Source organism: Octopus bimaculoides, chromosome 3, assembly GCF_046866305.1.
Source record: "Octopus bimaculoides isolate indiv1 chromosome 3, ASM4686630v1, whole genome shotgun sequence".
Lineage (NCBI taxonomy): Eukaryota > Metazoa > Mollusca > Cephalopoda > Octopoda > Octopodidae > Octopus > Octopus bimaculoides.
This window is the reverse complement of record NC_142930.1, coordinates 95716960-95744513: the sequence shown is the minus strand read 5'-3', so window position 1 is coordinate 95744513 and position 27554 is coordinate 95716960. Positions and strand designations below refer to the sequence as shown.

Sequence of the window (27554 nt, the reverse complement as noted above, 5' to 3'; positions counted from 1 at the left end):
TGCTGAACTGCTGTTATGGGGACTTAAACACATCAGCTCTGGTTGTCAAGTGGTTATGGGGGATGCAAAGGCATGCACACATAGATATAGACCAAATCCTTTTGTATGTAAAGGATGCAGAGTGTAGCACCAATTACCAGCTGGTGAAGAATCTGCCTGGGGTTAAACTAGTAGTAATATTCAAGTGACTTTGATGTAGTGGGGTGGAGGGTGCAAAAATGTAATATGAAGGTTAAAAAAATGGAACAGAATGTATTAGGTTAACACTCAGAAAATGGGGGAGAGTCTTACATTTTGGGTATACACTCGTCTTCTGAAAGAAAGGGAGGACAAGGAGAGAAAAAAAAGCAGAAGGAAAATAGGGAAACGGATTCCCAACTACATGGATCCAGGTTCAGTCCTACTGCATCACACCTTGGGCAACTGTCTTCTACTATAGCTTTGGACCAACCAAAGCCTTCTAAGTGGATTTGGTAGATGAAAACCAAAAGAAGCCCGTCATGTACACATTCACACACACACACATATATATATATAAGTAAATGTAGGGATAATCAAATTAGATCAATATATAAAGTATACCGCCTGACTGGCCTTCATGCCGATGGCATGTAAAAGCACCCACTACACTCTCTGAGTGGTTGGCGTTTAGGAAGGGCATCCAGCTGTAGATACTCTGTCAAATGCTGTGTGTGAGAAAACCCAGCAAGCCAAGTGAGATCTAAATCTAAGGCCTCAGCCAGTCCACTTAGGCGTACCTTCCTTCATTGGACACTAAACTCCACTTGCGAAGACCTGTTGAGGCAAGTGAAATCGAAATAGAGTTAAATTGGACACTAAACTCCACTTGCAAAGACCTGTTGAGGCAAGTGAAATCAAACTAAATTCGACGACTGGCACCCGTGCCAACGTCGTCTCCTTCATTAGACACGAAACTCAGCTTGCGAAGACTTATTGGGGCAAGCGAAAGCGAAAGCGAATTTGTGATGGCACCTGTGCCCAGCATCGCCTTTCTGGCACTTGTGCCTGCGGCATGTCTAAGGACTTTCGAGCGAGATCGTTGACAGTGCCCTTGGACTGGCTCTTGTGCGGGTGGCACATAAAATACACCATCTTGAGCGTGGCCGTTACCAGTACCGCCTGACTGGCCTTCGTGCTGGTGACACGTAAAAGCACCCACTACACTCTGAGTGGTTGGCGTTAGGAAGGGCATCCAGGCGTAGAAACTCTGCCAAATCAGATTGGAGCCTGGTGTAGCCATCTGGTTTCACCAGTCCTCAGTCAAATCGTCCAACCCATGCTAGCATGGAAAGCGGACGTTAAACGACGACGATGATGATGATGATGATGATGATTAAATGCATAAAATACAAAAAATGTATATATGTACACATATAAAAAGGTCCGACTTACACAGAGTACAAATAATATAGAAAATTAAAAGGGTGGAAGAAAAGTATTACAAATCCAACAACTGTTCGTGGGAAAATATTTGGATCTCATCTATGAATTATATATATATATATATATATATATATGTGTGTGTGTGTGTATATATATATGCATGTATGTATATTTGTGTGTCTTTGTATCTGTATTTGTCACCCCACTATCGATTGACAACCCATGTTGGTGTGTTTACCTCCCTGTAATGTAGCAGTTCAGCAACAGAGGCTGATAGAATAAGTACTAGGCCTACAAAGAATAAGTCCTGGGGGTAGATTTCTTCGGCTAAAACCCTTTAAGGTGGTGCTCCAGCATGGCCGCAGTCAAATGACTGAAATATGCATAAGAAATTAAAAAGGGAATACACACACACCCACACACGATGCTTTTTTAGTCATTGAACGAATGATCTGGCTTCTTTCAGTTTCTGTCTACCAAATCCATTCACAAGCCTTTGGTTGATCCAGTGCTATAGCAGAAGACACTTGCCCAAGGTGCCACATAGTGGGACTGATCCCAGAACTGTGAGCTTGGGAAACAAACTTCTTACTACACAACTATGCTGTATGTGAAATATACATACATCTATATGTGTATTAGGATATGTGTGTATGGGTTCACAAATACAAACACACATACGGATATTCACATGCATGTACATGAACTGAACAATACCAGTTCATGTATTTATATATAATTATTGTTGTTTCTAGTGCTGTTACCATTCATTGTGCTATGCATATTGTGAAGCAGAAAGTAACAACAGCAAGTGCATTCTACTGTGATAACTGCACACTGCCAATATATTGTGCATATTTTCTGCACATAAATGAATAATAGCAGTTTTTTTGTAATTTCTGGTGAGGGTTTTTTTTTAGTTTTTTGTTGGTTTTTTTTTTTTGCCTTCTTTTCATAATTTGTAATTTTTTAACCAAAATTGTGCGCTTTATGTATGTTCTCTTTTTGATTAGATATATTTTTCAGTTTTTATTACCAGCCCACCTGCCTAGTGGCAAGTTATCAAAGAGGAATTATGCTAGGAATGAGAGAAAGAGAGAGACAATGAAAAGAAAGAGAGAGACAATAAAAAGAAAGAGAGAGGAGGAGAGAGGGAGATAGAGAAAGAAAAAAGGAACATATGAATGCCAGTATTTTTAAAATACTCTCAGGGCTTCTCAACATTTCATTCTTTCACTTTTATCTTTAATAAGGCTTTTTGGAAACTTTTATCATCTCTGCTGCAGTGCTGATTTGAAAGTCTGTATTTGTCTTGTAGTTGTTATTGTTGCTGTGGTTGTTGTTCATGTGGTTATTGTTGTTGTTGTTGTTGTTGTTGTCGTCATCGTCGTCATTCAGCTCCTCGTCAGGCCTGATCAATAAAAGATATGATCAAAGGCTTTCCAGTTGTGGCCATCTCATTACTTTCAGCCACTGTGCATCCATATTGTTTCCCTAATATGGAATTAATGGGAATTTTTTTTTTTTTTTGATAGTTGAGTGATAATTTAAAGGAGAGATTTAGTTGCTATTTCTAGCAAACTGCATAGAAGCAAGCTCCATCGTAGACTTGACTGAAGTATTTAGATTTTGGTTGAAATGTTTTGGGTGAATGTTAGGAAGGAGAGAGGGGGAGGGAAAGAGAGAGGAGAGAGAGAGGGGGAGAGGGGGAGAGAGCCCCCTCTCTCCCTCCTCTCTCTCTGCCACCCGCACAAGAGCCAGTCCAGGGGCACTGTCAACGATCTCGCTCGAAAGTCCTTAGACATGCCGCAGGCACAAGTGCCAGAAAGGCGATGCTGGGCACAGGTGCCATCACAAATTCGCTTTCGCTTGCCCCAATAAGTCTTCGCAAGCTGAGTTTCGTGTCTAATGAAGGAGACGACGTTAGAACGGGTGCCAGTCGTCGAATTTAGTTTGATTTCACTTGCCTCAACAGGTCTTTGCAAGTGGAGTTTAGTGTCCAATTTAACTCTATTTCGATTTCACTTGCCTCAACAGGTCTTCGCAAGTGGAGTTTAGTGTCCAATGAAGGAAGGTACGCCTAAGTGGACTGGCTGAGAGGGGGAGAGAGAGAGAGAGAGAAGATAGAGAGAGAGAGAGAGAGAGAGAGAGAAGAGAGAGAGAGAAGGAGAGAGAGAGGAGAGAGAGAGAGGAGAGAGAGAGAGGAAGAGAGAGAGAAAGAAAGAGAGAAACAGAGAGAGAAAGAAAGAGAGAGAGAAGAGAGAGAGAGAGAAAGAAATAGAGAGAGAAGAGAGAGAGAGAGAGAGAGAGAGAGAGAGAGAGAGAGAGAGAGAGAGAGAGAGAGAGAGAGAGAGAGAGAGAGAGAGCGTGAAGTAAGGGAGACTAGAGGAAAATAGGCAAAATAAGAATGCCTAATTTTTTTGCAGAATCTTTATATTAGTGGTTCATTCTTCACTGTTCACTCAGGTTTTAGAAACTTTTACATTCCCCACTGTGGAGCTGATTTGAAGTTTGAGAATTATGTTGTTTACTTTCTTTGAGAACCCAAGTTCTGTCATGCTATGCATGTATACTTGTGTGTATGTTTGTCTCTTAATTCTTTGAAATCTTTCTATAATAAAGAAAGGGTTGTTTTCTATCAAAGAAACAAAGGCCCCTACCAATGGAATTTAAATAATAACATTGAAGAACTAGGTGTTGGAATTTTAGAAAAGTCTTACATATTTTCACTGTTCCACTCATAGATTGATTGAATATACAGAATACTAGTTAAACAATATTCTACTTTGCCAGACAGCACCAATTTCTCTGACTATTATTATGACAATTGGTACTATAACCAATTGCATCAATGGTTTTTTGATATAAAATGTGAATTTATAATCTGCATAAAGAAACTGTTGGTAGACAATAAATGTTCTTTATCTCTGTAACTAGATTGAAATATTCAAATATGATGGGCAGCTGACATCCACAAGGGTACCTAATTTCTCTCTCTCTCTCTCTCTCTGATGTCAGATTACTTTTAATGCTAATGGTAACATAACCCAATGTAAACCATTGCATGGTTGGGTCATCGGCAAGTAAGCCTGCTTGGTAAGGTAGGTGGTTTTCATTGGATATCCTGCAGGATAAAAATCAAAATCTTTCAAAGGACAGATGAACGAAATAGAGTGAATGGCCAACCAACAGATGGGAGTGAGAGACCTAGTCTTTGTTTAGACATCTCTCTAGAAATGGGAGTATCTGAAAGGACACCCATCTCATTGCGAAGCTAGAGATCTCGCTCTTGCTTGTTTCTGGAATACTTGGCATTATAGGCAAGAGTCTTAGTGGTGTTGTGCAAACTGTTACTGACTTTAAATTTCTGCACAAGCATTGCCGACAGCCATTGTCTTTAACATCTGGGATAAAATAATTTGTCAGTGATGGTCATACTCGTCTATGTGTTGAGAGCCACCGTGTACCATATTTTCTGGCATTCAAGTCAACGTAGTACGTTGTGTAAACATGTGGTGTAAACATTCAAACATCGTTTCTATCTTTCTAAATTCTGCTATACTTCACATGGAATTTTTGGTCTTCCAAAGTCGTCTTGGTATACAAGTTGACCTACTGTTTTTGGCTGTAAACTTTGGTCAGCAAAATTCAATTTGTACACCAGAAAATACAGTGTTACTCATTGTTACCTTTTCAAATCCCAAATATTCTCTAACACCAACTCTTCCTCCCATCATTCCACCAATATGACAAGAGATAGCAATATATGACTATTAGTAATAGGATAAAAATAGCCCTTTCTACACAACAAGTGTGAGAATGAAAGGGATACACAAATGGAGACAACACAGGGAAGAGGGGATTTTCTTTAGTCCTGTTACAGACAAGACAACCTATCTGTTGCTAGTGAACAAATGAACGTTACTTGGCTCTGGTTTATGAGTTCATCCAGGTTTTAGTTCGAAGTTCAAGTACAATAATATGCTTGACTGTTTGAAATTCAAGATACTTGGCTTGAAGGTATGGCAAGTAGTTTTCATCTCCCGTACATAAGACACAGTAAGGTAAAGCCAATATTTCTGGTTTTTCGCCTGCGCAAAGATCACAGCATTAACTGTGACTGTTGAATTCTTTTACTTTTGGAGTTGCATTTTGTTTTATTTTCGAGTTGCATCATTTAAAAGAACACATAACATAACATGACTTTTACCTTGTTTCTCGTCTTATTTTCATTTTATTACACACATACACACACACACACATCTGAATAAAAGGGATCCACAGAGGATCATGAGCACACCACAATTATTGGCGAGACAGAATGACGCAAATCACAGTTAAGTAATCCATTATCATCACACAGAATGCATCGATAAAGGAAAGTTCACTGCTATTTGATAATCTGCATCACCAATAGTATCCAAACCTATTCAAAAATGAATGGAACCTAAAACATGCCATAAAAACACAATAAAACCAGACAAATGGATTATCTGGTACTGCTACAATTGTTTTATTAAGAGTCTTCATTGTGATGTAAACATGATACATTCAGGTATGTTGCTTGCATAACGATTATGCAAACAATAATCAATACAATTATGTAACACATTATATAACTTTCACCAAATAAGCAAATGAGCAGAAACGTTGATTAATCGACAGATCATCAACAAGTAAAATTTCTAATCAGAATCTACCAATCACAAGGGTGAATAGCAGAATGAGATTATAAATTAAAGAATAGTTAAAAGGCTGGTTCTGGCAAAACAGGCTTGTATAACAGCAGGTAGCAGGTACCAAGCATAACATTTGACCTTATCAAAACATATTTTAAGACAGATGTCAAATTTGATTTTAAAAAAAGCTATTTCTTATGTTGTATCTAGCACTACTTATTCATTCACTTAATTCAGCTTAAAATGATCCAATTAATTATTGCACAACTAATAGAACATTAGTTTTAATTTCAAGAGGGAGATCCAGCTAATTATAATTCAGAGAAAATAATTTAAGGAAAACTGCAGAGAATAGCAAAAGTCACTGCGAAATTTCAGATGAGAAGAAAAAGTGGATGAAGGAAAGGGGAAATGTTGAAAATTATTAATATATAGAGACAGTGATGATGATGGCACTCCATTGCTTACAACGTCGAGGGTTCCAGGTAATCCGATCAACGGAACAGCCTGCTCGTGAAATTAACGTGCAAGTGGCTGAGCACTCCACAGACACGTGTACCCTTAACGTAGTTCTCGGGGATATTCAGCGTGACACAGTGTGACAAGGCTGACCCTTTGAATTACAGGCACAACAGAAACAGGAAGTAAGAGAGAGAGAAAGTTGTGGTGGAAGAGAACAGCAGGGTTTGCCACCATCCCTTGCCAGAGCCTCGTGGAGCTTTAGGTGTTTTCGCTCAATAAACACTCACAACGCCCGATCTGGGAATCGAAACTGCGATCCTATGACCGCGAGTCCGCTGCCCTAACCACTGGGCCATTGCGCCTCCACAGAGACAGCGATAATCACAATGTTACAATCACAGTGCAAGCCTTTATGAGCGAAATTATTAAGTTTAATGACATCTTTGACTACATATGCCTTTTAACTATTCTTTAAATTACATTATTCTGCTATAATGACTGACAAACTCTAGTCTTATACACTTTACATTTCTTAACTATTGGTACGTCTAAGAAATTTCACTTAATGATCTGTTGATTATTCAATGTGCCACAGGTTACTTGTTTATTTAGTATGCCTGAAAAGCCTCGTAACATATTACATAATCTTAACTGAGTGTACCATGTTCACGTGACAATAACAATTCTTTATGAAACAATTGCAGAAAACCAGATAACTAATCTCTACCTCTCTCTCTCTTTATATATATACACACAAATATATATGCATATATATACATACATATATACATATATATATACATATACATACATATACATATACATATATATACACATATATATACATATACATACACATATATATACTTATACATATATATATACACATATATATACTTATACATATATCATCATGATGATGATGATGATATATACACATATATATATATATACATATACATATATTTATTCCACAGCTTCTTCCCCAACCCAACCTCCCAACCTGGCTCGTTCCCCTGCTCCCGCCCACGCTGCCGCACTTGCCCTTACCTCTCCAACACCACCCTCCTCACCAGCACCCATCACCGACCCTATCACATCACCGACTCCTTCACCTGCACTTCTACCAACCTCATCTATTGCCTCTCCTGCTCTCTCTGCCATTCTCGGTACATCGGACAAACGGGGCGCCGCCTGGCCGACCGATTCGCGGAACACCCCCGAGACATCAACGTTGGTAATGACACCCCGGTGTCACGCCACTTCCGCTCTGCCGGCCACTCCTTGCAGCAAAACCTGTCTGTGTTTGGATTGTCCATGCACAGGGGTCATCCGGACTCCCGTTTGCGCTGTGAACAGAGATTGGTCTTCTCCCTCCGCTCCTTTGCGCCACATGGGCTCAACTCCCCTCCCCTCTTCATCTAACCCCCTCCTCCTGTCTCTCTCCCCCTCCCCCACCTCCCCTCCTGCTCCGACTCCTACTTCTTTGTATGTCTCTTCACTCCTACTTCTCTCCACTCCAACTTTTCTTCCTACTTCTCTTCACTCCCACTTCTCTTCACCCCTACTCTTTCTCTCCTCTCTCTCTTCTCTCGTACTCCCCCCCTCTCGTACTCCCCCCCTCTCTCACTCTTACTCTCTCACTCTTACTCTCTCACTCTCTTCTCTCTTTCCCTCTCTCTCACTCTCTTCTCTCTTTCCCTCTCTCTCACTCTTACTCTCTCCATTCTTACTCTCTCACTCTCTTCTCTCTTTCCCTCTCGCTCACTCTCTTTCTCTTTCTCTCCCCCATACCCCTCTTCCCTCTCTCCCACTCTCTTTCTCTTCCTCTCTTTCTCCCCCCATACCCACCTTCCCCCTCTCTCAATCCACCTTCCCTCTCTTATACCCACCCTCTCTCTTCTCCCTTCCCATACCCATCTTCCCCCTCTCTTACATCCACCTTCCCCTTCCCCCTTCATCGTCAACACCCCCTCATAAGCTCATCCCACCACACCCCAACACACTCCTACTCTAAATTCCCACTCCACCCCATCCAATTCCTTACACCCACCACCCACCCCCTACCCACATACCCCACCCTCAGCCTAACCCACACTCCACCCATGCCTTCCCCACCTCCCAACACCCTCACATCACACCACACCAATACCCTCGCATCACACTACAACTGACCAAGTGCTTTCTCCCTTCCCCATTTTCACACTACATACGTCAAGATCACCAGCATTCTATCTCCCACACAGCCCCTCGTTCTTCGATCACCGTTTGTTATCTCCCCCTTTTCTTAGCTCTCCTGAAAAAAGAATTTCTAACTTCCGGTCAGTCATTGTTATGATCAGCCATTATTATGATTGACCGTTGACTGGACACTATTCAATTTTTTTTCTCCGTGTTTTTCTCCTTGTCTCCGTATTCTTTCTGTTGAAGAGCGTAGCTCGAAACGTCAAAGACTTTCCGTATTCCCGAGCGTCATACTAATACATCCTTTTGTTATTTACACCACCTGTCCTCGTCTGTTGTTGTTTTTTCGTATATTCTCCCATATATATATATATACATATATATATACACATGTATACATACATATATATATATATGTATATATACATATATATACATATATATATACATACATATATATATATATATATTCACATATATATACACACACACACACATATATATATATATATATATACACAAATATATATATGTACATATATATAAAAATATCTATATATATATATATATATACATACATACACATATACATATTTATATACATATACATATATGCATATTCATATTTATTCTTTTACTTGTTTCAGTCATTTGACTGCGGCCATGTTGGGGCACCGCCTTTAGTCGAGCAACTCGACCCCAGGACTTATTCTTTGTAAGCCTAGTACTAATTCTATCAGTCTCTTTTTGCCAAACCGTCAAGTTACGAGGACTCAAACACACCAGCATTGGTCATCAAGCGAAGCTGGAGGAACAAACACAAACACACAAACATATACACACACATACATATACATACATATATACGACGGGCTTCTTTCAGTTTCCGTCTACCAAATCCATATATTTGTGTGTCTGTGTTTGTCCCCCCAACATCGCTTGACAACCGATGCTGGTGTGTTTACGTCCCCATAATCTAGCGGTTCGGCAAAAAGAGACCGATAGAATAAGTACAAGGCTTACAAATAATAAGTCCTGGGGTCGATTTTCTCGACTAAAGGTGGTGCTCCAGCATGGCCGCAGTCAAATGACTGAAACAAGTAAAAGAGTAAAGAATGAAACCCACAAATAAAAATATGCATATATATGTACATGTGTGTATATACCTTCATCCACATGTACACATAGATACATAACTGGGTACATGACGTGGCAAAAGAACATGGACAGAATGATAAACAAGGTACAACAAACAAGCAAGCCACATAGAAACATCTCCTTCATCAGCTCACTTGATAAGCAGCTGAAGACACTCTGTGGGAAGGAACATGAAGGTGTGGTAGGGGACACGTGTAAACTGTGTGTATACATAAATATATTCACACACACATATATATATATATATACACACATATGTGTATATATATATATATATATATATATATATATATATATATATATACCTAAATATATACGCACATATATGTATATATGCATACATACAGATATATATATACACACATATATTTATATACACACACACATGTATACTGTGTAAAGTGTGTGTGAGTTCCTGTGTGTACATATGTATGTATGTATATATGTACACATACACACACACACACACATATTCACACATCATGTACACGTGTGTGCTTAGAGATACCGCCATTTCCATTTGAAACGCTATTGGTTTCTATGAATCAACAGCGCGGAACACTTTCAACAGTTATAACATACAAGGCCACCAACCGAAACTTCTCCACACTCCCTCCCATCCCCGTTTATCTTCCACCCATATACCCAACCCAAACTTCTGACCTTCAAATTACCGACATATACATTTTTTTCTTTGTTTTGTCATCGTTTTCTTTTACTTAATTTTTCTTTCAGTCTATTATTTTGTCCATTACTTGAATATTTTAAATGTTACAATTTCTAGTTTCTTATTTTTTCATTATTAAATTTGTTGTGGTCTTGGAAATGTGCATATTAATTTAAACACACACAAATACACACATACAAATCCAGCTTATACACACACACATAAATGTTTGTTTTTATGTAAAGCTGTACATAAAAACAGTTGAAAAACGACGTAGAAGAATCACTCTAGCTTTCAAGTAATATCCAAAGAGCAAAAAAATAACTATACTAAGGTTAGTATATCAACTGTGATTATTAAACTTACTTCACTAAGTAACTACGGTAGAGCCTTTTCTAAATCTATCTGGCTTAGGAAGGAATTTCAACCGTGTTTCGTGGTCTGCTACCACAACAGCTCCTTTACAGGTTCTAGTTAGCTCAATACATCATCAGGAGGAACCACGTCCGGTTTCGGCCCCTACTCCTCTACCGTTTTGACGTGGTGGTCTCCCTTCCTTTCTGAGATGTCTTCAGCTCTGGTGTTGAGTGCATGTCTTCTTTCTTCTGTTTCCTGGCCTCTTCGATGCAGCGCCGAGTGTCAGCGGCCGACTGACTGTCTTGTCAAATTCCCCTTTCAATACCTGCTGCTAGGCTCCAGCAGGCAGCCCCCAGCAAGTTGTCACGTGACACTGTCTATATACATTGATTTAATATGTACCAGTCCGATATACAAGACATGCAACTATGCAAAAAATCAAAATTTACATTCATTTAGTATATGTGCAGCATATACATTTAGCAATAGACGCAGGCGTGGCTGTGTGGTAAAAAAGCTGGCTTCCCGACCACATGGTTCCGGATTTAGTCCCACTGTGTGACACCTTGGGCAAGTGTCTTCTACTATAACCTCAAGCCAACCTGGTTAGTGGATTTGGTAGATGGGAACTGAAAGAAGCCTGTCGTGTGTGTGTGTGTGTGTATAATCCCCCCCCACACACATATATATATATATATATATGTATGTGTGTATATACATGTGTGTATATATGTGTGTGTGTTTGTTTTTGTCCCCCTCCATCACCGCTCGTCAACCAGTGTTGGTGTGTTTACGTGCTTGTAACTTAGCGGTCAATTTGTTCGACTAAAACCCTTTAAGGCGGTGCTCCAACATGGCCGTAATCAAATAACTGAAACAAGTAAAGAAAGAATTAATGTGCTGAATTACACACACACACACAAACACACGTATTTGCCATTCAAGAACACACGAAGACTGCTAAGATCACTTAACACTAGCATTCTGCATATTTTATGTTCAAACTGGCCAGATTCGTCTTCTCACACCTAGCATGCAATGTCAATCTAAAAATATACTATTACATCATTGAAATCTCAAAGCTACGAGATAATGCAAGATTAATTCAAACAATTTGAATAAATAAACGTTATGCTTGACAAATAAGCATTATGTTTGACTGAGTAATTTGAGTACTAGAGAGTTAAACATTTATTAATTTTTATTTGGTGTCAAATCTTTCGTTGCACTAACTGTGACCTGGTCACTGTTGGTGTGGTGAAAGTTTTGACATCAAATAATAAAAGCGTTTTTGAATGGCTAATATGCATCTTCCATGCTGCAATTATTTTAGTTTCAACACACAGTTTCAGATCAATTCCCTTGCCGGGCAAGTACACCCCTCGAGATTATATATTCACACACGCGCGCTTGCTTACTGAAGTGCAACGGGCAGTGCTTATGATCCGTTTTAGGGCTTTTGAGATGATTGTGAAAGGGTAAGGAAGTTATTTTCAAATCGGAGACCTGGCTCAAGTGCATACAACAAAGCGGATTCTATTAGAAGTATACAAGGGCCGGGTGGTGATGTTAAACTGGACAACGTGCTGTTTTAAGGCATGTGTAAACTGGACAGTTGCCCGGGGGCATCACGGGTCTCGGGACCCAATTCTAATTTATGTATGCTGTAGCATGTTGTCAATAAATAAATACTTAAGGAGCCCAGTGCACTGAACTGCCTGGAGAATTAGCGTAGCTAGAGAGGGGTGGATGGGACAGTCCGCCCCAGACTGTACTTTTATGGGGGGGGGGGCACCACTTTTGGGTCTGCTGTAGGCAATATGTACTTTTCATGGGGCCCAGGGGCAGTATACACTCTAGCTATGTTAATAGGCATGGAGGCCTATAATGCTGCCGAGATAGCCTGATTGGGTAGCAGGTTAAGTTTATCACTCATGTAGGCCATAGTAGGATTTGAACTTGGAACACATAGAGCAAGAAGAAAACCATATTACATCCTGTCAGTTGCATATTTTTGGTTTAATGCACGAGATCCGATTTTTTATTTTGAAAATTTCTACACAGATGTAGTTTTTACATGTTAATTACAAAAATCATAACCATATTCTGGAGAATCAAAAATTCCGCCAATCTACGGTCCTTGACTGGTATATATTAATAAATAAGATTACAAAAGAAAGAACATATACTGTTCCACGGATCCAGCAACTAAATATATAAACATATAATTATATAAACATATACTGTTTATATATTTAGTAGCAGGATCCGTTGAGATTTCATGCTCTATAAATTTCCTTATTTCTGTTTCTACGTATAAATTATCATGTGTTATCGATTTAATTAGTTTTCTACAATGCCGTTTATAGTTATAGTTATAGTAATGCCGTTCCATAGTTAAGGTTGTTTAAAGCTGAACACTTGAGCTTGGCTTTATATGATATATTTTCAGTTAATGTTTATAGAAGTAATGCGCGAACCGGTTTCATTATGTTAAAGATTTCAATTATATCTTCTATTTCGTTCCATAGTTCGAAAGTTGCTTAAAGTGCATTTAACACTTGAATTCGTTTCATTGTTATAAGTTGTCAATTATGTCTTCGATTTTGTTCCATAGTTTAAAAGTTGTTTAAAGTGTACCTCATACTCGAACTTGCTTCATTGTTAACAGTTTCAATTATTTTCTGTTTCTTTCCATAAGTTTAAGGTTGTTTAAAGAGTAACACGCGAATGAAGATAAGCTGAAACGAGCAGAACACAAGCAGCAAATGATTCAGTCTGTAACTTAGAGTTGACTACAACGTGCGGTCATCCAGGCTCATATAATAATAATGTATTGTGAGACACACTTTGTATGTATACTGCCGTCGCTTTTTTATTTTGTTTATGCATTATTATTTTATTTTTTGCTTTAAATTATTGCTGCTGCTGTTGTATCATCTTTTTTTTTCGTCACTAGTGCAAGTAGCAAAACGAAACTAAAAACCAAATCAAAATAGTAAAAATCAATACCTCTTCCACTTATATAGGTAAAGAAAACAGAACAAAAACAAAACCATCACAATTCGCGATTTAATTTCTTCTCCTGTGTTTGTTTTATAATTTATCAAAAGCATTTGATCTTCACCGTTTCTGTCAGCCGTCAACTTGCACCCCACTCCCCAAATCTCTCACACACGCTCCAGCACGCACACAAGCACGAACACACACGCCATTGACGGTGGTGATTGGTACAAAGCAAAAATTTACCAAGCGCCAGAAACAATGACCGCCGCATTAAATGTTATTGTCACAGACATGTTAAAATAATACACAATGGTTTCTTACTTGAGCATAAAAGTCATTTGGCGGGAGGGAGCAGCTGATCAGAACTTTAATGGTTCAGTACTAATTTTATCGATCTCCAAACGTTAAATGATAACGGTCGAGCTAGAATTGAGTGTTGTTGGTGTTTAACCTCGGGTCAGCTTTGATCACAAGCACAAATACACACATATGCATGCATGTGAATCTATGAATTTTTAGCCAGAGCATACACTTTTCAAAACCATATATTTACCATATAACTAAAATACACCTGAAATAGAACCGGTCAGTGAGTCAATCGATAGCCTGTGTTAATGCAAACGAAAGGAGATAGTTCTCAATACATAAAATATAGTTAAATATAATAGCTTTTTTTTTTTCTCTTTTTTTGCTAATTTTGGCACACAGCCAGCAACTTTTAAGTGAAAGGGAAAGTCGATTACACTGACCCCGCTACTTGACTGCTAACTTATTTTATCAACCACGAAAGGGTGAAAAGCAAAGCTGACCATAGGATTTTAATTCAGAACGTAATAAACCAGAAGTAAAGACGCTAGCGATTCTGCCAGCTCGTTAAATGTAATGATGGTTTCAAATTTTGGCACAAGGCCAGCGATTTAGGGGAAGGGATTAAGTCGATTACACCGATCCCCAGTGTTCAACTGGTACATCGAACCTGAAAAGATGAAAGACAAAGTCGACCCTGGTAGCATTTGAACTCAGGACGTAGTCGGAAGAAATGCCGCTAAGCACTTTGTCTGGCGCCGTAACAATTCTACCAGCTCACCGCCTTTGAGTTAAATGCAATTTTGGGGATGGGCTAGCTCAGGGGTTTTCAAACTGTGGTCCGCGGACCACAAGGGGTCTGCAAGGACAAGACAGGGGTCCGTGGACAGCAAATACTTTTTATGGGCAATTTGATTTTATGTATGTTTTTTAATCGAAATCCTTTAATTGACTATAAACCTATTTGTTAAATACTGTTAAATAAATAAATATAAAAATATATGTTATTTTAAGCAAATATTTATGTATAAATTTCATAAGCGTTTATAAGGGGGTCCCTAAGGTAAAGCCTGATATAATAAAGGGGTCTGCAAGTCAAAAAGTTTGAAAACCCTTGGGCTAGCTGATTACATCGATCCCAGTGTTTAACGGATAGGATAAAAGGCAATGTTGACTTCGGTGGTACTTAAACTTAGACGGCCGAAATGCCGCTAAGCATTTTGTCCTGCGTGCTAACAATTCTGCCATTTCGTTGCCATGAATTAAATGTAATAATAGCTTCAAATTTTCATACAAGGCTAGCAATTTTAGGGACGAGGGTAAGTCTATTGTATAAATACAGCAATGATGAATGGCAAAGTTGAACTCAGAACATAAAGAGTCAGGATAAATGCCATGAAGCATTTTGTCCGACGCACCTACGATTCTGTTAATTCCCCACCTTAGAGTTAATTATAAAACTGATACTTGCAGAACTGGATTTTCAACAATTGTTTACTCTGAGTTTCACATTGCTGCTTTCCAAAAAAAAAGATTTGAAATGTCTTTGTCACTAACTCTGCAAGATTCCAATTTACTGTGCATCTGATTTTAGTTACCTTCATCCTCAACACAGACCAAATAACTGTTCTTTTACTTGGTTTTAATATGCTTATCCCATTCACTCTCATCCCATTTTGCCCCACCCCGTTATTATTTTTCTTAATGGAAGACTCAATGGAGCGCTAGACATAATGCCTAGACCTTTTATGATCCAAACTCGAGTTTCGCCAGGGTCACCTTTATTTTCTTGTGCCATAGAAGTAATAAAATACAACACCGATCGAATATTGAGGTTGATACAATCAACTAGTTCCTCATACTCCTTTCAGTGAATCAATATCATAAACTCCGCATCATTATTAGGATTAAGTTCTTGACCCAAGGGTTCCATAATGTCCTCCCCAGCTCATCCAACCTATTTACATGGGGCTTAGTGACCCCCCTCCATGCCCCATAAGACAAGGACCCTCGAGAACACCCTAAGTAGCAGCTCATGGCAATAAGTGAGGGATGCTATCTGTGAAGACACGATCAGGTCGCTAAGACATCGCTGAAGCAATCGGAAAAAGGGCCGGTGACAGCAGAAATGCCAGTACTACAGTCAGAAAGAAAGCCCTTGTTAAAGAGAGACAAAAACTAAAGAAAAAAAACCCCAATAACTCTGAGCATTTACTTTCCACAGCGCAGGACTGTGTGATGGAAGTTGATTGGGAAAAGCAGATGAATTTTCCAGTACATATCTCCTGGATATTGCAAGGCGATGAATCTATTTGGAGTTAATTGCGTCCAAAGGGGAAAAAAGGCTGGAGGAGGCGCAAGACAAGAAAAGAGTTAAGTACCAGGCGCTGGTAGAGGACTGCTGCAGGAAAAGGTGGAAAACGCGATCTTTGCTAGTAAAGACTGGTAGTCGAGAGTTCGTAGGTCGTACCCTCAATAAGGCTTATGGGACCTGGGCTTTAGAGAATGAGAAGAAAAGCCATCAAGAACCATGTAGAGATCGCTGAGAAAATATTTCGAGGGTTCTGGCTGAAAGAAATAATTGGTGGGTGTTAGCAGAGTGCTGCTAGAACACAGGTTTAAGTTTTATCAACCTAGATCGAGTCGCCTAGATGAGGACGTATGTTGTAAGGATCAAAGCACCTAACGATCTCCAGGATACAACACAGATGACGTATCTGTCGATACTACAAATGTTTTATAGTTTATTAAACAAGCCTTTTTACTATATATTATTGTTCTTATTCTAACTAATGTCCATTGTCCGGAACAGAATGGAATATGCAGAGCAAGAGCGCACACGAAGACGGAAAGTGTCGCTGTGGAGGTCACAGATGTGTGACAAAAGATTTCCCGGATAATGCACATGAGTTAGAATAAGAACAGTAATAAACAAGTGAAGAACGAATATATTGGTAAAAAAAAAAAAAATGACCGTCCTGAAATACAGCAATATCTGTTTCAACGCACGACTTCACATCAGGAATCTTGCAACACAAATTCATTAACTTTTTACTATAATTATCCACTTATCTTCTTTCAATGCTATCACTCCCACCACTACTTCATACGTATATCAATCCTTTCACATATCTTATACGTTATCATTCCATTCCCCCTCTCTCTCTGTTTAATGTCTCCCTTCTGCACTGCCCAATTCAGGGGTTTTCAAACTTTTTGACTTGCGAACCCCTTTATATTTCAGGCTTTACCTTAGGAACCCCCTTATAAACGCTTATGAAATTTATACATAAATATTTGCTTAAAATAACATATATTTTAACATTTATTTATTTAACAGTATTTAACAAATAGGTTTATTGTCAATTAAAAGATTTCGATTAAAAAACATATATAAAATCAAATTGTCCATAAAAAGTATTTGCTGCCCACGGACCCCCTGTGGTCCGTGGACCACAGTTTGAAAACCCCTGGCCCAATTCACTCCCTTCCTTCATTAGACTGATACAATACTTGCGATACGGCTGAATATATCACAAAGCTATTCTCCTTCCTACTCTCTCGCTCTCCGTTTCTTCACCCTCTTTGTTTTAGTCTGCCCTGCCCCGCCATTTCTTTCTTCAGTCATTATCCTCTCTTTATTTTCTTTAATCTTCATTCTTTCATTTCCTCTTTTTCCTTCTCTTCTTTCATTCTTCCTTTTATTCCCTTATCCCTCCGTTCATTCTCTTATTTACTTTACTCTCCCTTTTTAACTTCCAGTCTTTCGTTTTCCTTCTTCATATCCCCTCCTGCCTTCTCTTTCAGATGCTCTTGCTTCTTACTCTCTCCACTTGGACCCTTCTTTACTAATCACTGCTACAGGCATCTAATTTATTTAAATATTTTGATGTTCGAATTTTTATAAGCCTTACACTTGTCAGTTAAAAGTGAAATATGAAAAACGGAACTCGAAGTAAACAACTGTTGAAAGAGCGGCTTTTGTACAGTTGTTATACACACACACACACACACACACACACACACACACACACACACAAACAATACTATTTATGCGAATACATATACCGATACATAGATACACACATATATGCAATTATGTCTACGAGAGTACAAAGAAAAACATTTTTTTTATATATATAAAAGACACTGAAATATAATTAGATGTGAAAGAAAACGTCCAATAATATAATTAAATTACACATTAGAAGATACAAAAATGACTAATATTAAAATGTGCCAATTGTGATAATTGCCTGCTCGGTGAAGTTTGTAGTGTATACACACAAAAGTAGCGAAGTGATGCATCATGTTGACTGGACATAGCGAATTTATCAGCACAAGCATTCCTTGGCAAACCCAGATAGATGATGTGTGACTACTTTTTTTTAGATATATTTGGCTTTTTAGAGAAAGACGATCCCGTGCACTTATTATTTGATCTATCCATGTTCGAGTATCACTGTATTGTGTAAACTTTGTTGCCAGTTGCGCTTAATTAAGAAGACGGTCATTTTCAATCAAAATTTTTACGGCTTAAATTTCAGTTCAGAACGTTTATGTCATGTAAGCATGCTTACATATCTCGAAACACCTTTTCCTCTATTGTAAGCCAGCTGGACACCTGTTTTGTTTCGAATTGATTAAACATTGCTTAAAGTAGGATTTTGCACCCGTTTTTGTTCCTTTTCTTTTATTGACGGAGAATTCCCATCGCAGTTTTTCTTTTCAATCAAGGCTGAAATTCAAACCATAACAATTTTAATGCAAGATAACTATCTTCTCAGTTAAGCGCAACTGGCACTGAAGTTTAAACAATACAGTGACGTTCGAACAGGGATAGATCAAGTAGAAATGTTAAATGCACAGGATCGTCTCTTTAAGTACCCAAATATACAGCGAGAAAGTAGTCGCAAATCGTCTTTCAGGATTAGCACGGGATTAGAATGCCTGTACTGATAAATATGTACACACTCCACTTCAATATAATTTTCTTATATATTGTTTTCTTGTATTTTTGTGCTATTTTGTATATAGTTCTATTTGAATATCAGAAACAAGAAACTCACAGTAACGATTAGTGATTTTGTCATCACCTAATAAATATATAACTCTTTTTTTTTTTTTTCATTCAGTACTCTCTCTTTTCTTGTTCACACACGTTTTCTGTCAAAACACACACGCACACATACACAGGAACATACATGTATGTATAAGTATTGTTATTTCTTCCACACACGTCTATAAATGCCGAAATATGGTTCCCTTCACTATCACCGTCACAACTGACACATGTATGTAATAAAAAGGTCACTATGTGATATATTTCTCATATTCTACTTTCAGGAGAGCGGTTTTGAAGCTAATAAAGAAATCTTAATGTGTGTGCGCGCGCACCATTCTCCCCCCCTCTCTTAAACAATATCATACACATCCCTCTCTATATATGCATATGTATACACATTTATATAGCGACATTCATATATATATATATATATATATATATATATATATGCACACATAAATACACATATACACATGTATGTAGAGTATGCATATGTATGCTCAGACGTATACATAAAGGATTTTATATACATAAACTTGTCTGGCTCTAAGCGCACATACGGCGCGCACACGCGTTGTCTATCATATTTGTATGTATGTATGTATGTACACATACAGACACGGGTATGTTCATATGTATATTATATGTGTACCCTTTACGCTAACACCCAACAAGTATCTATCTATATTTATATTTGTGTATAAGTGGTGTGTGTGTAGATATATACACACACATATAAACATACACACACACACACACACATATACACACAGACACACATATAAATACACATACGTATGTATACATATACATGTTACACGCGCGTACAGACATGCATACACACATTCGTATATGAATACTCATTGCCTGTTCGCGCATAGAAACAGAAATGCACGCTGCTTGCCGGTTGGAGAAAAAAGACGAGGAATTCTTTGCCAGCGTTTCAGGGTGAGATAGATTAAAAGAAATTAACAGCTAAATGTGATAACTTTGAACCGCTTTGGCTTGTCTGCCAACCGTAACATATGGTTATAACATATACCAATAGAGCATGTTTTTTGTTTTTTTAAGTTGTTGCTGTTGGTGTCGTTATTATTATTGTTGTTGTTGTTGTTGTGGTCGCTGTTACTGTTGTTCCTGGTGTTCTAGTTAATGCTCGGATTGAAATAGATATTTCTCTGTGAACAGGTATGACGATATTTCTCGTGTCCTACTTTAAAGGAAGCGCTGCTGAGAAACAGGCTCATGTTTGCTTATATAAACAGCGAATGGATACGCGCGCGCGAGCGCACAGTGTGTTTATGGAAGCACAAATGTGTTCGCCTAATCAACTAAACTCAGTGATGGGCAATGTTTTACAATTATTACGAATATAGCGAATAAACACACATACATACATACATAAATACATAGGTACATACGTGCTTACACATTTATACATGCAAACAGAATCAAGCAAGTTACAAATACCACAGTAAGAGGAACTCAATGAAATGAGTATAGAGTTAATTTATATTTTATTACTTTCAAGGAAACTCAAAGTGGTTGAATATCTGTCATGAGAGTGGCATATCACTGATATCACCTTCTATAATTCTCAAGTGGAGTACTCAACCGCTGAAATATCAGCTTGTCTCTGAAGATAGATACTCTTTTACGTGTTCCAGTCATTTGACTGCGGCCATGATGGAGCACCGCCTTTTAGTCGAGCAAATCGACCCCAGGACTTATTCTTTGGAAGCCTAGTACTTATTCTATCGGTCTCTTTGGCCGAACCGCTAAGTTACGGGGACGTAAACACACCAGCATCGATTGTCAAGCGATGCTGTGGGGGGGGGGGGCAAACACAGACACACAAACATATACACACACACACACACACACATATATATATATATATATATATATATATATATATATATATATATATATATATATATATATATATATATATATATATATATATACGACGGGCTTCTTTCAGGTGCCACATAGAGGGAATGAACCCGGAACGATGTGGTTGGGAAGCAAGCTACTTACCACACAGCCACTCCTGCGCCTAAACATCTTTGCATATTCTTGACACTAATGGTAACAAGGCTTGGCAAAAGTCTACAGTTGTGTGTGTGTGTATTTTTGGTAAATGCCAACGCATGAAACTCTCGGACTTTGAGTCACTAAATTCTACCAAGCCAATTATTAATAAAACACACACACACATACTCATGTTTTGAGTTGCATCATTAAACATTATGCACACACACACACACACAAACAGTACTTAGTCGCAAACTCCTCTCCGGACCCTCCCTCGCCTCATTCTCTCCTACCAGCAGGTTCAAAACTACCTCATTTGACTGGATGTTGTGCTCTCTAATGTTGCGCTTCAGAAATCTGACAGGCCTATCTATCACGTGGGTTAGCCTTTGGTAAGTGTTTCTACGTCTGCGTCTTATTGATATATCTCTAGTTTGCGTGTATTTTTAGTTTTCAAGTTGTATCACTTCAATCATGTACGTATCAAATTGTATCTGTATTTGTAACAGCAGCTTCATCTGCTAAAAGTGGCACTCCCCATTAGTATAATAGTATTCTCTCGGGATTTAGAAGAAAGGGATCTTATAACTACATCTGAAGGGTATCTCAGGATAATTGAAATAGGAAGAGCAAATCGATCATCGACCAATAAAATAAATGTCAACCTGTTTCGCAAAGATTAATGGATTAACTGATTATTTTATTCTTTAAAACTCAGTCCAAGATCCAGTATCTAAGCAGTTGAAATTCTTTTTGTAATAAATATTTACAATAAATATTTGCAAAATATCAGCCCTCATATTCTGTTTGTTTAATTTATATCAGAATTAATTAATTTATGTTACATCTCCGAACAGGGCAATTGAAGTTGGGTTCATTAAAGTTGCGTTTATTATGACCAGACTAATTAAATTACGCAATTTCTGCAGCAAAACTGTATTAACATCAGTTTTTCAGTCAAATAAATCCAAATCTTCTTAGATTATTATCCAATTTAACAGCATACTTAGCAGTAATTGATATTTTCATTTCAATTTCCTCTATCATATATTCTTATTGCATATTTACAAAACAATGTTTTTTAATGATTTTCGTGTCACAATATGTCTATCTTCCATATAAAATTGTTATAGAGGATTATAGGAAATGCAGCTGGAACTTTAAAAACGTGAATAATAAAACAGTGTGGAGGCGCAATGGCCCAGGGGTAAGGGCAGCGGACTCGCAGTCATAGAATCGCGGTTTCGATTCCCAGACCGGGCGTTGTGAGTGTTTATTGAGCGAAAACACCTAAAGCTCCACGAGGCTCCGGCAGGGGATGGTGGTGAACCCTGCTGTACTCTTCCACCACAACTTTCTCTCACTCTTACTTCCTGTTTCTGTTGTGCCTGTAATTCAAAGGGTCAGCCTTGACACACTGTGTCACGCTGAATATCCCCAAGAACTACGTTAAGGGTACACGTGTGTGTGGAGTGCTCAGCCACTTGCACGTTAATTTCACGAGCAGGCTGTTCCGTTGATCGGATCAACAGGAACCCTCGTCGTCGTAAGCGACGGAGTGCCAACATATAACAGTAACAAAGACACTGGAATATCACCTTAGATATATTTAATTAGTCTTGATATTTCTAGTAAGGTACCCCTATTACAAAGGTGTTAAGAGAATAGGAAACAAAGAGAGAGAGAGAGAGAGAGAATACGAGGGCTTGCTGAAAAGTTCTTGGCTGTGGCTAAAAGAAAAATACAGGAGGATCAGTTATTTATGACTTTATTCAGCATATTCCCCTCTCAGATTCACACACTTATTGCAGTAGTCCTTCAGTTTTTCTAAGCCCTGTAAAAGAACTCAGAAGGTTGGGTCTTCAGCCAAGCTTTCCATGATACCTTTTCAGTGCCCCTTCGTATTCTCTCTCTCAACCTTTTAGGTTGGTATAATACCAACCGTATATATTCTCTCCCACTCACTCTCTCACTATCTTTCAGTAGTCCTGCCATTTCTCTAAATAGCTGCTCTACTCATTTGCTTTGTTGTCAGTGGCACTTCTCATACAGTTTTGGCCAAGTCGTGCAAACCTTGATACACGATTTGATTCTAACTGAGGTGCAAAGCGAGCTTGTTACAAATATGTCAAGTTTCCTCATTTTCTCTTTCCTCTTGGGTCTGAACTACAAGGTCGTATTACTTTGCCAGAGGGGGGGGGGGAGGGAGAGAGAGAGAAAGAGAGTCCTGGTACCATTGCTCTAGAGCAGTGTTTCTAAACCATCATTTGCCCGTGGACCCCTTTGATTCCAATTTTACTCGAATGGGCCCTCATAGCTATTTAATGTTTAAAAGATCATATTTTTATAACTGAATATTATTAGGAATTGTATCTAAAAATTGTTAAAATATTTGTAGAAGTATAACCAGTTTATTGCACATAAATTTTAGCAACAAAATGTTACGTGTCCATCCCCACCAAGGGCCGTATGGACCTCTATTCTAGAGTCTCAAGTGAAAGTTTATTCTGTCTGAGAGAGATAGCCTCTTTGGTTTGAAGTCTCACCTTACAAGACGATTCTTCTTTATTTATGAAAGCCTGGTCAGTATGTGCTGTCTCAAAAACTAGAATAATTTCCTCTTTGTTTTAAGTTCATATAAAAACATTTGGTTCCGTCTTCAGTTAGCTTTTACTGATATGCTTTTGCGACTGACTGTTCAGACATGGGTGCATACTTCTTGTGAATCCCATATTTAAGAGCAAGGTTACATTTTATAATAATACTGATCTACCCGAACTAGATTACAGCTTTTAAATCTCACCCCTTCATCCAATATGACAGCAAGGACGTATGGTCGCTGCAGTCATTTTTTAAACAAGCTTTTTAATTGTACTTTCCTATAAATAAATAATAAAAATAATACATTTTAATGCAACAAAAACACTATCATGTGGATATAAAATTGGTAAATATTTGGTAAATTTTTACAAGGGAAGAAGAAGAGGCATCAAAACTTCTTCTCTGGGACCGACAACATGATACTGACAAGCGTAAGAGACATCGTCTGACATTTATCGACAACCTGAAAGAAGACACAAGATTGGATTTTATCCACAAAAGGTGGTGAAGATGAATCGAGATGCTCGGCGAAACGGCTTTGTCTTCCAGGACTAGGTGGGAACCCAGCCAAAATAAAGTACGAAATAAGGATACATGATGGAGGTTTTTTGATGTATGTATTTCATTCGCTAATTTTTCTATAAGAGCGAAGCAGATGACTACTATTTCAGTCAAGATAATTAGGGACTTTGTAATGGAATGATCTGGGGATAATAAATAAGCTAGGTACATTTTTTTTTCTTTTAATTCCTCATAATGTTGTCGAACGCTGACAAAGATGTATAACTTAAGACATTCAAAAACATGAAGATGGCACCAAAGTGAAGCTTGAAAATATTTACAGATTTTTATATTGTTATTTACCCAGTTATATTACAAACTCTTCAGTGCCATCCGTTTTGAAAGCGAACCGCCAAAGAAATAGTTTCCCAATAAGGAAACAATTCAAAACTTCAAATACCACCGTAATCTGCACGTAGTAGTTTATGTCAGTAATAACGCAGAGAAGCCACCGTTAGCTCGTCTTCTGAGTCGTTAGTTACACTTTATATTATGTGATTCCCTATTATCCACTTTATCATCTTACTACACTCCCCCACCAACACTCACACACGCGCGCTAAAGTGTGTATGGGTTGGCGTGTGCTTGGGAAACGCGCGTAAGGTATGTAGCTGATTAAACGGATGAAATAACGAACTATTCAATTTTGGGCTCGAATTTTAAATCCACCAGTCTATTGTTTATATGTATATATATTTATTTATATATATGACATATTCTACATTGACTTAGTTCACTTGGTTTTGTGGGAGAATATAGTTACGAAAAAATTTTAAGATCACATTGATCTTAAAATACCAGTGGCATTTTTGTAGAATTTCACAGATAAAAGACAATCCGGGTCACATTAAATTATATTGATCTATTAAACAAATCTTTTCTTTTCCTCAATTAGTTTATAGAGATCTCAAGAAAAAAATTACATAAGTTAGTGGTGATATAAGTAAAGAAAAATTGGTTTGCATATGGTCTTTTGGAAATCTCCTACAAGAAAACATATTCAAAACGAAATGGTTTGTATTGTTAAACGAAATACTTACCTATACAGACCGTATCTTGAGTGTCAGTACAAGGCTGTATCATGATTTGGTCCCTGGCACATGTGCGACATTTCACACAACCGATAGTTCCACTGATCAAGTGGGAATATGTATTATTGGGACATCGTTGGCACCAACTATTTTCCGTTGGGCTGCAGGGTCGCACGGCACCCCAGCCTACCGGACATAGAGTACATAACATACAAGCTTGCAGTTCTGTTGAGTAAAAAAAACCGGTCGAACATTCACACTGTGTATCATGGGTGACGTTGCAAACTTTTTTAATGTAAGTGTGCTCGGGACACGTTGAACAGAGCTTGCATTCTTCTGTTGAACTAGCCTGTGATGAAAATGTCTTCTCAGCTTGACACGGTGCACAGACTGTGTCCTGGTTGCGAGTACAATTACCGACGACACCTGAACCGGGTTCACAGAGTTGACAACAGGAAGAACCATTTAAATTGCTCTGGTTGCTTGGACAGATTCCAGCTGTGATATCCTGTAATGTGAGGAAAGTAAACCAGTGAATAGTTTGGGACAGAATAATTATTTTAAAAACTTTGCAACGCATTTGCTTGGTTGTAAAAATAAAATTTAGCTTTAATAGGTTTAATGTATTTGATAATTTATACAAAAACACGGAGAAAATAAGTAAAACAAAACAACAAAATTTATTTGATAATGTTATTTTTCAATTAACACACTCCCCTCACACCATTACTTTCCTGTAACCACCCCGCACATGTATCCCATCTCTTAATCATTTATCTAACATCAAAGACCACACTTCCAGCTTTGATCTTGTTACGTCGAGGATAAAAAAAATATAAAAAACAGTTCATCAAATTGAAACTTCATTAAACAACCTTCGCCACCAATTAAAAAGAGCAAATCTAAAAAACAACAACAGCAATCATCATCATCGTTACAAAACATGTTTCAACAGACATCAAACAATACTGTCATACTTTCCAAATTGAATTAGTTGAAACCCAGAGGCAGGTTTGATAAAAAAAAATTTTAATTTTAAATCAGATTCTAGTGAGGTCCACTTTATAATTTCGTTTTCGTCTACTTTTTAATTTCTGCCTCATCACATAGGGTTAAATGTGTAGACTGTTTATCTCCCTTAAAACCGCTCTTACACTGCTAATTAATTAAATCAAGTAGGTGTTGTACTGAATAGCGTATGCGAATAACAACAATCATTTCCACAATAGACACAAGACCCGAAATTTGGGGGAAGGGGGACTAGTCGATTTACACCGATTCCAGTGTTCAACTGGTACTTATTTCATCAACCCCAAAAGGATGAAAGGCAAAGTCGACCCCGGCGGAATTTGAACTCCGGCGTGCTAACGATTCAGCCAGCTCACCGCCTTAATAATAATAATAATAATGATTATTATTATTATTATTATAGTAATTTCGCCACATGGGCAGCAATTTTGGGGGAGGGGATAAGTCGATTACATCGACCTCCAGCGTTCATCTGGTACTTATTTTATCGACCACGAATGAATGAAAGGCAAAGGCAAAGTCAACCCTCGGCGGAATTTGAACTCAAAACGTAGCGATGGGCGAAATACAGCTAAACGTTTTCGTCCAGCGCGCTAAAGATTCTGCCAGCTCGCCGCCTCGGCTCCGAAAGGATGAAAGACAAAGTCGACCGCGGCAGAATTTGAAGTCAGAACGTACCGACGAGCGAAATACCGCTAAGCATTTCGTCCAGTGTGTTAACGATTCTGCCAGCCCGCCGCCTTGCTGATGATGATGACAGCGACGACGACGATGATGATTCAGTTTATTACTCTTTTACTTGTTTCAGTCATTAGACTGCAGCCATGCTGGAGCACCGCCTTTAGTCGAGCAAATCGACCCCAGGACTTATTCTTTGTAAGCCTAGTACTTATTTTCTCGCTCTCTTTATTGCCGAACCGCTAAGTTACGCTAAACACGTAAACCAGCATCGGTTGTCAAGCGATGGTGGAGGGACAAACACAAACACACATATATACGACGGGCTT

General features: G+C 38.4%; 1 protein-coding gene across 1 annotated transcript in view; it reads right to left on the bottom strand.

Annotated features, from left to right (window-relative positions):
- Window positions 1–27554, bottom strand: part of LOC106874456 (tumor necrosis factor receptor superfamily member 16) — a 156955-nt gene that overhangs the window by 32219 nt on the left and 97182 nt on the right. Inside the window, exon 2 of the mRNA XM_052966222.2 lies at window positions 25528–26026. Coding sequence (XP_052822182.1) covers window positions 25528–26026 — 499 coding nt within the window. The remainder of the gene's footprint in view (window positions 1–25527; window positions 26027–27554) is intronic.